General features: G+C 42.9%; 1 protein-coding gene across 1 annotated transcript in view; it reads left to right on the top strand.

Moving 5' to 3' along the window:
• Window positions 1–4,642, top strand: part of LOC126088414 (uncharacterized) — a 57,109-nt gene extending 52,467 nt beyond the window's left edge. The window contains exon 3 of the mRNA XM_049906554.1: window positions 3,081–4,642. Coding sequence (XP_049762511.1) covers window positions 3,081–3,397 — 317 coding nt within the window. The 3' untranslated portion in view covers window positions 3,398–4,642. The remainder of the gene's footprint in view (window positions 1–3,080) is intronic.
• Window positions 4,643–13,679: the final 9,037 nt, after the last annotated feature.

Below are 13,679 nucleotides of genomic sequence, written 5' to 3'. Positions count from 1 at the left end.
ATGGTACTTATGAAGATGACCATAGTAGAGTTAATAATCAACGGATGATGTTGCTTAAAATCTGTCCATATGTTTTTTGACACGGAAGAGAGCAGAATTACACGCAGAATACAAAACACTGTCACCTCTATTTATAGTGTTACTTGGTAGTTTAATTCAAACAGCTTTCTCTTCTACACTATCCATGTAGCTGGAAGTGAATGCCAGGATCCCGGTGTTGTTATATTCAACAGTATGCCCGTTGCTAGGACAGTGTTCTGCAAAAGCGGATTTGCTCGGTTGTTGTAACCGTATGTGCCGCTTATGCTCAGTACACCTGTCCTCCATAGTCCTAGTAAATATATGACCTGCCGTAGCTGCAACGAATAGGGAATACATCCACCTTAGGCAAACCAAGATCAACCTTTACTGAACCTAAAGGTACCTGATCATAGATAGTAATGGCAAAATACGACCAATCCTGATCGAAATGAACCCTGCATAAGGCAAAATGGTCGTAGACGTTAGTGCCACCTCGGTATTATCATCACTCACCCGATGCACAGTTGGTAGACAGCAAAACGCACGTCTCATCCGTCTTTCACTGTAGCCATTCTGACGAAAGGTGATCTCGAGAGGGGCTAACTCAGTTAGCAAACATTCAGGGCCCGAGATGACACGGGCCTTGTGAAGGGGTACTTCGTACGTTGGTGTGTCATTCGACTACCATCTAAGATCAGGATCGTTTTAGGTTCCGTAAAGGACACTTCTGGTTTGCGTAATGCGTGTGTCTACCGTACTCCTTGCTGTTCTGGCGTGCGTGTCATATATTGGTCAGAATAACAGGACTGTTGAGAACCGGTATACTGAGCATAAGCGACACACACGCTTACAACAGCCGAGCAAATCCGCCATTGCAGAACATTGTCTTGGCACCGGTTATCCACCGAATATAAAACCACGGAGATTCTATAATACACTTCCAGCTATAGGGATTGTGTTATACAGGAAGCTATTGAAATGAAATTAGTAAGTAACACTATAAATAGTGACGTTTCTATTTCTTTTTTCAGATTCAGTGTGGAATACTGCTCTCTGCTTTGTCCAAAAACGGAGGGACAGCGCTAGTTTTTATAGGGTGCGTGAATGTTATCTTTCCGGAGTTCCTCTGAAACCCGAGGTTTAATTCACTTGCACAGCACTTGTTACAATTTGTCTAAGAGAATGGCAGGGTGTACTCTCGAAATATCAGCAGTTTTCGCCGCCGTCACCTGGCTGCATGCCCATAAGATATTGGAAGACAGAGATTTTAATTTAGTTTTCTTTAAGAAGTTTACAAAATTTACAATTATTTACTACAACGATAGATTTAATTTCCATGCAATATTTCCCATAAATATTTTTGCTTTAAGTAATTCTTTTTCAATAATGCTACGTTTTAATAATAAAGTCCTAAAATTATAAAATTTGCAAGACGTTGTTGTTGTTGTGGTCTTAAGTCCTGAGACTGGTTTGATGCAGCTCTCCATGCTACTCTACTCTGAGCAAGCTTCTTCATCTCCCAGTACATACTGCAGCCTACATCCTTCTGAATCTGCTTAGTGTATTCATCCCTTGGTCTCCCTCTACGATTTTTACCCTCCACGCTGCCCTCCAGTACTAAATTGGTGATCCTTCGATGTCTCAGAACATGTCCTACCAACCGATCTCTTCTTCTAGTCAAGTTGTGCCACAAGCTCCTCTTCTCCCCAGTTCTATTCAATACCTGCTCATTAGTTATGTGATCTACCCATCTAGTCTTCAGCATTCTTCTGTAGCACCACTTTTCGAAAGCTTCTATTCTCTTCGTGTCCAAACTATTTATCTTCCATGTTTCACTTCCATACATGGCTACAATCCATACAAATACTTTCAGAAACGACTTCCTGACATTTAAATCTTTACTCGATGTTAACAAATTTCTCTTCTTCAGAAACGCTTTCCTTGCCATTGTCATTCTACATTTTATATCCTCTCTACTTCGACCATCATCAGTTATTTTGCTCCCAAATAGCAAAACTCATTTACTACTTTAAGTGTCTCATTTCCTAATCTAATTCCCTCAGCATCACCCGACTTAATTCGACTACATTCCATTATCCTCGTTTTGCTTTTGTTGATGTTCATCTTATACCCTCCTTTCAAGACACTGTCCATTCCGTTCAGCTGCTCTTCCAAGTCCTTTGCTGTCTCTCACAGAATTACAATGTCATCGGCGAACGTCAAAGGTTTTATTTCTTCTCCATAGATTTTAATACCTACTCCGAACTTTTCTTTTGTTTCCTTCAATGCTTGCTCAATATACAGATTGAATAACATCGGGGATAGACTACAACCCTGTCTCATTCCCTTCCCAACCACTGCTTCCCTTTCATGTCTCTCGACTCTTATAACTGCCATCTGCTTTCTGTACAAATTGTAAATAGCCTTTCGCCTCCTGTATTTTACCCCTGCCACCTTCAGGATTTGAAAGAGAGTATTCCAGTCAACATTGTCAAAAGCTTTCTCTAAGTCTACAAATGCTAGAAACGTAGATTTGCCTTTCCTTAATCTTTCTTCTAAGGTAAGTCGTAGGGTCAGGATTACCTCTTGTGTTCCAACATTTCTACGGAATCCAAACTGATCTTCCCCGAGGTCAGATTCTATCAGTTTTTCCATTCGTCTGTAAAGAATTCGCGTTAGTATTTTGCAGCTGTGACTTATTAAACTGATAGTTCGGTAATTTTCACATCTGTCAACACCTGCTTTCTTTGGGATTGGAATTATTATATTCTTCTTATTTGCAAGACACGCGAAGAAAAAATCGCGGAAGAACTGCTCTAAGAGGGAGAAAGGAGGGGCGATGGAGTACAGCTTTAGAATTTCTGCTAGGTATGACCTTGGTGACTCGTAGTATAGTAAATGAAACCAAAGGTAATTAATCTCTAACAAGCCAATAGAGAGAAAAAGTCTCTTATCCTAAAATACTAATAAAATACCCCCGAACAACGGGTTGTGGGTGTAGCCTTGCTCGGTTGGTACCCTTGTGTGCGCGTGCTGAGGCTGGCTGGTGGGTGTTGCAGACGAAGCTGGCGTCCTGAGCGGCCGGCACCTCACCCCGGCCCACAGCTCAGCCGTCGCCGCCCTAAGGACGCGCGCCGCGGGCTGCCGACTCGTCAGGGGCGCCGCCTATCGACCCGCCGCTCAGCGCAACGCAGCACTGCGCGGCATGGCCGGTAACTCCATTTGGCGCGGCGAGCCGGGCCGGACACTGCTGCGGAACGACAGGACGACGTGTCTCCAGGCGTCCGCGTTCCGGCACCTCACCTCCGGCTCCTCCTCAGCTCTACCCGACCACATCAGCACTTCAGCCGAAGTCCTCCTCTCCCACTACCGCTGATATTCACCTTGTATCGTTAGTGATTTCACACACAGGGTGCTCAAAAACTGTTTTAAATCCTTGTAAGGGTATTGTAATGTAGATTCTGAAATGATTGTAAGGGTAGATGGTGCTGAGAAATAATTAAACAGATAATAATTTCGACACGTTACGCCGAGTTAATTAGAATTGAAATTAACCAATCGTGCCTGTGCGAGCACAAATTCAAGCGACATCCAGAGACGGTGTCGTCCAACATGGGCTCCGATTCGTTCCCTAAAACCGAAGAATAGAACGTTACAAAAATTGGACATGGGATGGTAGTAGGGATCGAACCCAAGCCAAAGGCTGAGCAGTCTCGTATGCTATCACCTTATGATACGAGAACAACTGATCACGAATAGTATCTGGCAGAAGCTTCAATGTATATACGCGCAATGGCCGGATTGGATAACTTCAAAACTAGTTGGGTCGAAAACGGTGCAACGTATCGAAATTTTTCTTAATTATTTCTCGGTACAATCGACCTGGCAACGCCCTTGCAAATTTTTCACACTGTTTCTGACCATCCTGTATTAATCCTGATTTCCCAACTTCCGAAACATATGCTGTTTCACCACTACCCAAACATTGGGAAAGAAAAATAAGCCTTTTAATTGCATTTTAGTCAATAAACGTAAATGGGAACTATGTCGAGGGGAATATGTACAATGGATGTGAAGTTTTGTAAATACTGTGATTGAAATGTAAGCGAGTGTGTTTCATATATACATACCAATTTGTGACCATCCTGTATTAATCCTGATTTCCCAGCTTCCGAAACCTATGCTGTTTCACCACTACCCAAACATTGAGAAAGAAAAATAAGTCTTTTAACTGCATTTTTAGTCAATAAACGTAAATGGAAACTATGTCGAGGGGAATATGTACAATGGATGTGAACTTTTGTAAATACTGTGATGAAAATGTAAGCGAGTGTGTTTCATATATACATACCAATTTGTGACCATCCTGTATTAATCCTGATTTCCAAACTTCCGAAAACTATGCTGTTTCACCACTACCCAAACATTGGGAAAGAAAAATATGTCTTTTAATTGCATTTTAGTCGATAAACGTAAATCGGAACTATGTCGAGGGGAATATGTACAATGAATGTGAACTTATGTAAATACTGTAATGAAAATGTAAGCGAGTGTGTTTCATATATACATACCAATTTGTGAAAGAAAGTGTATTTTCTTGTACATTTGACATTCAGTTAGATTGCTCATAATAAAATACTTAAAAAAAACTGTACATGTCCCGTTCAGACCTTTTCTCAGTGTGATAAAAGTTATTCACTTTCTCGGGTGTATTGTCCTACAGCATCACTAAATATTAGCAGTATGCATATCATTTTCAGTAGAAAATGTTGACTGAGAGTGGAAAGAAGGAGAGTTCTATTTTGTTTATTTACTTTTTTTATTTCAGTTGCGGTGACTATCTTGACACGCGTCTAGAGCGACCCATATTCACACCTAGCGCCACCTATCCACAGACCCCTCCATGTCCTCCATGCTCACTACTTTCGGATTCCGCATGAAGTCAAACGTAATTGTGCTTCCACACTGGAACTGGTGGATTAATTGCCCATAGAGGCGAACCAAATTATATGAAAGCGTAGTGTCTGCTTTTTCGAACCTGTCCGAAAGAACAGACACCACACTTTCATAAAACACGAGACTGGCTGCCGTTTCCTTATGCTCATCGCAGACTGCGGTGTTAAAGACATAAATTCGCCAATACAACTATGTGACCCACTTAGAGTGATGAGTGTGATGCATGACGATGAGCGCTACTCTCAAATTCCTGTTAACTCTCTCAGCAAATGTTGGGTTTTGGTAGGAAGGAGTAGCAGAAGTAGCAAAAGCGGTTGTAGTCGTGTGAGCTATTCCCAACTCGAAACAAAATGCGCTGATGTCACAGAGGTAAGGATAGTCACGTTACCAGATGCAATAGTCCTACACAGACCAAAAGTCCCGAGAACACTCCTCGAACATTTTATTTTCAATGAGGCATTAACGTTCCCGTTGTTAGTAACCACCAGAAAAGCATACGTTCGCCTACGCACACCAGTGCGAACCGGTTCCCCTTCTTGGATCCGATGTGAGTGAACGGTGGAGAGACATTAACAAATTTTTTTAAATGTCGAAAACTTTGGTGCCTAGCAAAAATGTTTCCCAGCATAAAAGTAAATTGTATTAAATTCCCTACACATAAGGACCCATTCGTGTTTTGTCTAGGACTAATAGTTTTCCCATCGCAGGGGATGGAAAAATCGCATTTTATTAAAAATATTGTTTTCTCAAGATATAAAACTGATGTTTATTGTTAAATAACGTTTTGTAAGAACAAATATCAAATGTGATTACCACATCTAAGTGCTCAAGAACCAATTGAGGGGTACATTGTGTTCTGGGGGTTTAACATGGTGGAAAGCGGGGTTGAGGTTAGAAGATCAGGATAGCTAGGTAGACCGATTATAGTCATGCACTTCCCTTATTCATAGGTGTGCAAAACCAAGAGCGAGCAGAGGGTTCACCACCCCATCTACCCAATTAGTCATAATAAACAACTACATCGTGTTTCACATAATTATACCGATTCTTCCCCAAATCACCTGCGCATATTTATATTCCATAAAGTCCGTTAACAATACATGGAACACAGGTATGAATTACAAATAAGAACAACGCAAGAAATGCATAACGACAGAAGTTTCATAAAGCTCAGTTCACTATTCTACTTTGTCAGAGAGGAAATGGGTTCTTTTTCAACCAGAAATACAGCTGTCGAGTTCGTCCGCCATCAAAAGCGCTGTCCGCTTTTGAGCCTACGGACAGCCTATATCTCTCCAGCATTTCCCGTCCAGTTGTCTCATGTAAGTGGACAAAATAAGAGCTATTGTATCTACAGTTAGGTGAGTATTTATTAGCTGATGTTAAATGAGCTGTTACGTTAAGAAACTCCACAACCGGAAATGTCAGCTGCCCATCACACTGAAGAGCTTGTCTCAAGCGTAACAGGATGGCAAAATGTATTCCACAATGTTAATTTCATTGTATCTCCTATCGCTGTCTGCAATACTTTCAAAGTATGAGAGGTATGAAATGTATCACCCTCCGTAACAGAAATAGGTCACCTAGGTGTCATAGGACTTCAGATATTTTGCCAGAACTCAACCAATGCATTACAGCACATTATAGCTCTAGATCTGAAAATGAACATTCGTATTCCGTAAGACATATTAACGACCAACTTCCAACATCTACTGGGGAGGTGTGGTAAGTGACTCCGCTCAGTGCAATCCACTCTACAAGTGTGAGCAATTCGTGAACTGACAAGGTTTATGCAGTCTACCACTAACACAATTAATGATGAGAGACATGTACTAACATCCTCCTACCAACAAAACATAGGTCACTGACAACAACACACAGATAAAATACTTCTTAACCACAATTTATAGGAAAGTATTTTACACAGAAGTTCATTTTACAACTGCATATAAGTACTCGACAAGCTTAAAATTGCTATACTCTTTACACAAGCGTTCAGTAAAATTGGCTTTTCTACTTAAATAAGAAAACTGGACAGGTATAGTCTGTCTATGCACTGAAATGCGAGGAACGTACATAATGGTGTAGTTTCCTTTCCCGGAAGTATGCTGCAGCTGTCGTACAGAATGGCTAAGAATCAGTTTCCTCTCTAGCCCTGTAAAACGGTGTACAGAGATTCGTCGAGCTTCTGCCTTACGCGTTTCTTGCGTTAGCGGTAGTAGTAACTAGTATCTGCGTTCCATGTACTGTTAACGCACTTTGTTATAAAAAAGAAAACCTCGGGACAGTGCATAGCCAGTGATTTCTAAAGCGACATGCGAAAGAGTCGGTATAATTGCATTTTATGATGTAGTGGGCTAGAGACAATGGGAGAATCACTTTCTCGGTCATCAGTTTGCACATCTATGAAGAAGGGAGTTTCATGACTGCAATCCGGCAACCTGTCTACTCTCGCGCTACTGCTCCACTCCCCCCTTTCCAGCTTGTCACCCCCCCCCCTCACTCTCCACCCCCCCCCCCATCCCTCCATCCGAACAGAATTTAACTCTTTAATACGCTTTTTCTGCAATTAGCTGTGGCACACTCATTTAACATTTGTTCTTAACGCTCTGATTCGAAAATAAATAACGATTTTTTTAGTTAGTTACGTGTTTCGTTTTTATACCATTAAAACACCATGTATAATAATCTGCGATATGTCCATCCCGTGCCACGCAGAAACTGTTAGTACCAGAGCCAAAAAAAAAGGAATAGCACCTGTTTTGTAATGTAGTGTAATGTAGTATAACTTTGTGCTGGGAATGATTTTGGTTGGAAGCCACAGTTTTCGAAATATTCTAGAAAACTTAAAAAGTGACATTCAAATACCTCCTCACCCCCCACGCTTGTACACCACCACTCAGAAGTTTTAGAACGTTGTTCATAACACACACACCTACGACTGTGCAAAGTGTAGACGATACATGATGCGGCCTAGCAATCTGAAGATTTTATCTTCAAATATCAATTCCTGAACTTCTGCAGTCATTACCGTTACACAGATAACAGTAAGGCTGTCACACAAATGTAATATTTTCGTTAACGAAGTATGATTCTTCTCGGACCAAAACACCCTTCAAAACAGATAAATACATTTCATAGCTACTCATTGTCATCGTAACTAGCACGTTGTTCTTGTACCTTTTTATAGTTAATATTTACAACCAAACAATAGTGCCCCAGCAAAAGTTGTTAATTCTCCGTTTAGAACTTATATGTTAACTTGTATGATGTGTATGAAAATATTAAGCGTATGTTAAATGCAGAATTTTGTGGGTAATGTACGTGTATTTAAATGGCAGTAAGGAGATTAAGTCATGCATCTGAAGTAAAGCTTTCACTAGAGACATTAAGATGCCTGCCAGTGCTAAATTTTAAGTGTTTCGGAGGTTTCGCCATCGATCACCTCTTACAAAGTCACTTAATAAGAAACGACATTATTCTGCAACGTTACACAAGACATCGGTGTACAGTCTGTTGAGTGGAAAGGGTAACGATTTTCACAAGTTCTATAGAAAATGTTCCATCTGCTACTCGAGTTTTTATCTGCTAATGGCCACAAACGGGTGATCACAAGCGTTTTTTATGATAGAAAGAGTAGCTGCAGGAACTAAACAAAAATATGGAAAGACAGCGAGAAATGCATGTCTGAAAAAAAAATGCAGGTACGAGCCAAGCCTGCAGGCCGCGCCGTTCTGTTTGACCAGTAACGGCACCTCCGCAGAGCCACCAATCCGTTGCAAGTGTTAGTCATGGTCAGATCAGTGTTCTGTGCAGTGGTGAGTGCATTATGTCGGAGCCAAATGAATTCGAACGTGGGCAAACTGTTGGGCTGAAAAGATGGGTGTTTCCGTAAACAAGCTAGTCGAAGTGTTTCGTGTTCCAGGAGACGACGTTTCGAAGATTCATTCCACATTCAGAGACAGCAGAAAAACATCATTCACCAAGTCACTACACGGACTAAGGTGTGTGTTGAATGATCGTGACAGACGCTCATTGAAGAGAATTGTGGCGAAAAACAGGAGGGCGACAGCAGCAATAGTCACTGCAGAACTGAATGTCGCAGTCGTGAACCCTGTCAGCGCCAAAACAACATGAAGGAAGCTCCACAAGCGGAGAATTGCAGGGCGAGCAGGAATTACAAAACACTCATCAGTGACACAAATGCGCGTAACAGGAAAATGTGGTGCGGAGGCCACAATATCTGTATTGTGGATCAATGGGAAAAAGTCATTTGGTCAGATGAGTCTAGTTTCAAACATTTGTCAACTTCTAGTCGAGCTTCCGTCTAGTACACGCTGTTCCAAGACTACGGTGCACATTGCTCCTGCCATGAATGAAACGTGGATGGGTTTCGGTGATATTTGGGCAGCCACGTCGTGCTTTTCCTTGGGTCTATGCGAAGTCTCATTTTGGCCGATAGCACACATTCCATGCTACAATGTTTTTCCCCAACGGCAATGCTATATTCCAAGATGACAGGACTCCTTTTCACAAAGCTCGCATATTCCAGGACTGTTTTTGTGATCACAAGAGAATGAATTGTCGCATTTCCTCTGGTCACCTTAGCCTCCAGATCTCAATATTATTGAGCCTTTGGATATACTTTGGAGAGAACTGTGCATGCCGCAGTCTATCTGCATCAGCGTTAATTCACCTTGCCACTATTTTGCAGGAAAAATGTATACGATTTCGCTGAAAACCATACAGTAGTTATTCATTCTGAGCTGACTGGAAGCTGTTCTGAATACCCTTTCCTACACCATATTTTGCATGCTAATAAGTTGTGGTTTTAGTGTTACTATATTTTTATCCATCCCCTGTGTTTGTAGCTGGAAAAATGCACTGACGAGCTTTTTACAATGTTTAAACTAACATGACCTTTCCCACTCTATTTACTACTCTCTTTGTTTACCAAGCTCCATAACATAGCAACTGATATCAAGCGTCGATATTAGTGTATCAATGTATTAATCTCTTCAACGTCATGTTTGAAAGAGAAGGAAAATCTAGTATGAAATAAAGAACACTGCTTACTGCGTCAAAGCGAAAAAACCAACTAAATAGACTAAAATGTTATGAGATGACGAATTCACCAGACAACATTTTAGTCGCCGACCGGTGTGCCTGTGCGGTTCTAGGCGCTTCAGTCTGGAACCGCGTAACCGCTACGGTCGCAGGTTCGAATCCTGCCTCGGGCATGGATGTGTGTGATGTCCTTAGGTTAGTTAGATTTAAGTAGTTCTAAGTTCTAGGGGACTAATGACCACAGATGTTAAGTCCTATAGTGCTCAGAGCCATTTGAACCAACATTTTAGTCACTGACCAAAACGAGCACACTGGTCGCTTTGAAGAGCTTTCTATGCTGAGAACGGGTGACAGGCTGTCACTGTCGTTAATCATAATCGTGAAGTGGTATGCGTGTGTGAATCGGTTGTATGGAATCAGCGCACTAAGATATGTTGGCGTAGGAACATGAAACATTAAGAAAAGGGCTGCCGTGGTTGGACGTACCCATGACCACATTGTGAATCAAGTTGTCCAGTTAGTTTGTGTACCAATGTAGCATTTTCAAAACGTCTACAAAGAATGATCGCAGCGTGAGAACAGTGGTCTTAAAAAGATGCTAACCAACAGCGATGGGTCACACCGGGTCAACGGAAGTTTGTTTCAAATTCGACAGGAATTCCTGTTGTCAGTGAATTTAGCTTTACCTCACTCAGTTTCCGTGCAAACATTGCGAATGGAATTGTGCGCAAAAGACGTTTACTGTCAGGTTCGTTACAAAACGATATTTCTCAAATCCGCACTGAGTTGTAGGGTGACATTCAATAAGTAGAGGAACAGAATTTTTCCTGAAAGCAGGATGGCCTTATTCACATTCGAAAACACCAAATTACTCCCCACTATTCGGGTTGTAAAATCGTATCTTTGAACACAATCTTCCTTAAAGGCGACGGCCTTATGCCACCTAACTGGGAGGGCCTGTATGTCGGCTTGGTATCACTTTACTGGTCGACGTCGGAGGCAACGTCTTGCTGCAAGCAATAACTTTTCCATTATCCACGTACCCCTTCCAGCAGAGTGCATCCTTTATTACCCCGAACAGATGCAATCCAGAAGATCCGAGATGCGGGCTGTATGGTGGAGGACGAAGAAGTGTCCAGTGAAGTTTTGTAAGCTTCTCTCGGGCTCGCAGACATGTGTGAGGCCTTGCGCTGTCATGGAGAAGAAGAAAATAATTTGCATTTTTGTAGCAACGAACACATTGAAGTACACTACTCGCCATTAAAATTCCTACACCACGAAGATGACGTGCTACAGACGCGAAATTTAACCGAGAAGAAGAAAATGCTGTGATATGCAAATGATGACCTTTTCAGAGCATTCACACAAGGTTGGCGACAGTGGCGACACCTACAACGTGCTGACACGAGGAAGTTTCCAACCGATTTCTCATACACAAACAGCAGTTGACCGGCGTTGCCTGGTGAAACGTTGTTGTGATGGCTCGTGTAAGGAGGAGAAATGCGTACCATCACGTTTCCGACTTTGATAAAGGTCGGATTGTAGCCTATCGCGATTGCGGTTTATCGTATCGCGACAGTGCTGCTCTCGCTGGTCGAGATCCTATGACTGTTAGCAGAATATGCAATCGGTGGGTTCATGAGGGTAATACGGAACACCGTGCTGGATCCCAACGGCCTCGTATCCCTAGCAGTCGAGATGACAGGCATCTTATCCGCATGGCTGTAACGGATCGTACAGCCACGTCTCGATCCCTGAGCCAACAGATGGGGACGTTTGCAAGACAACAACCATCTGCACAAACAGTTCGACGACGTTTGCAGCAGCATGGACTATCAGCTCGGATCCCGTGGCTGCATCACGGACAGGAGCGCCTGCGATGGCGTACTCAACGACGAACCTGGGTGCACGAATGGCAAAACGTCAGTTTTTCGGATGAATCCATGTTATGTTTACAGCATCATGATGGTCGCATCCGTGCTTGGCGACATCGCGGTAAACGCACGTTGGAAGCGTGTATTCGTCATCCATAGCCTACTCTCCTTTATGAAATACACCAACTATTTCCTCCACTGACTGTCCACAGTTTCCTTTCCTTTACCACATCGCACCCTTCTCACCACTGTTGATGCCACATCACTTTATGCTAAAATCTTTAATGCCACTGGCGTTTCCACTTATGATTGCTATCGTTCTCAATGCCCAATAGATTCCAAACCTACAACCTACTTCCTGGTTACTATCACCTACAATATCCTCAACCACAAATAATTCACCTTCTAAGGCATCACCTACAAACAAATGTGTGTTATGGCAATGGGCACCTGCATAGCCCCAATTTATGCCAAACTATTCCTGGGCCATCTAGAGGGAATCCTTCCTAACCACCCAGAATCTCAAACCCCTGACCTGTTTCATTTTCATTGATGATCTCTTCATGATCTGGATTGAAGATGTGGCCACCCTATTCACAGTCCTCCAGAACCTCAACACTTACTCTCCCATTCACTTCACCTGGTCCTCAATGTAACAGGCCACCGTCCTTAATGTTGACCTCCACTTCTGTCCATGTCAAACATATCGACCACCAGCAATACTTCTACCTGAATAGATGCCACCCATTCCATACCAAGAAGTCACTTCTGTATAGCCTAGCCACCCTTGGTTGTTGCATATATAATCACAAGCAGTCCCTCTCAAAATATACCAAGGGTCTCACCGAAGCCTCCACAGACCAAAATTACTCTCCCAACCTTGTACAGAACCCTAGATGCAAGACCTGTCTCTTACGACCGCCCACCACCGCCTACTACAGTCCAGTCACAAAATCACCTGTCCCGCCAAAGGCAGGGATACCTGTGAAATCTGTCAGGTGATCTAAAAGCTACACTGCAGCCACTGTGCTGCATTCTACATGGGCATGACGACCAACAAGCTGTCTGTCCGCATGAATGATCACCGACAAACTATGACCAGGACCACCCAGTTGCTGAGCATGCTGCCACACAACATTCTTCACTTCAGTTCTGTTTCACAGCCTGCACCATCTGGATTCTTCCTGCCAACACCAGCTTTTCTGACTTGCACCGGTGGGAACACTCCCTGCAATATATCATACATTCCCATAACCCTCTTGGTCTCATCCTTCATTAGTCACTGTCCTTCACCCACCTGTTCCCTTCCCTGTTTCCAATCCAGCACTACACAACCTTCTTTCTCAGCAATAAACTCACAGTGTTTGTACTTCTCTTGCCCCTCTCCCCCACCACTCTCTGTCTAACCTCCGATCTTCAACTAGCTGCTCTATGCTCTCCCCACTATGTCCCTGTATGCTCCCACAGGCAACACTTCATCATCCCCCAACACAATTCATCATCCCTCACCCCTACCTTGCTGGCTCTCCCCCTCCCTGCCACAGTCTCTTCCTGACCCCCACCACCCAGATTGCCTCTCCCATCATATACTGTTGTTTGCAGTCTGGCCATAGTGGCCAGAGACAGTGGTCATGTGTGTGTGAATTGTATTTGTGTGAAAGTGGGTGTGTTTTCAGTATTTCAGAAGAAGGACTTTCGGCTGAAAGCTTACTTGTTTAGCAGCCTTTTTGTTGTGCCTGTCTGCAAACTAACATCTCCACT

This window comes from Schistocerca cancellata, chromosome 6, assembly GCF_023864275.1.
Source record: "Schistocerca cancellata isolate TAMUIC-IGC-003103 chromosome 6, iqSchCanc2.1, whole genome shotgun sequence".
In the NCBI taxonomy this organism is placed as follows: Eukaryota; Metazoa; Arthropoda; class Insecta; order Orthoptera; family Acrididae; genus Schistocerca; species Schistocerca cancellata.
This window is presented reverse-complemented; position numbering and strand designations above follow the sequence as displayed.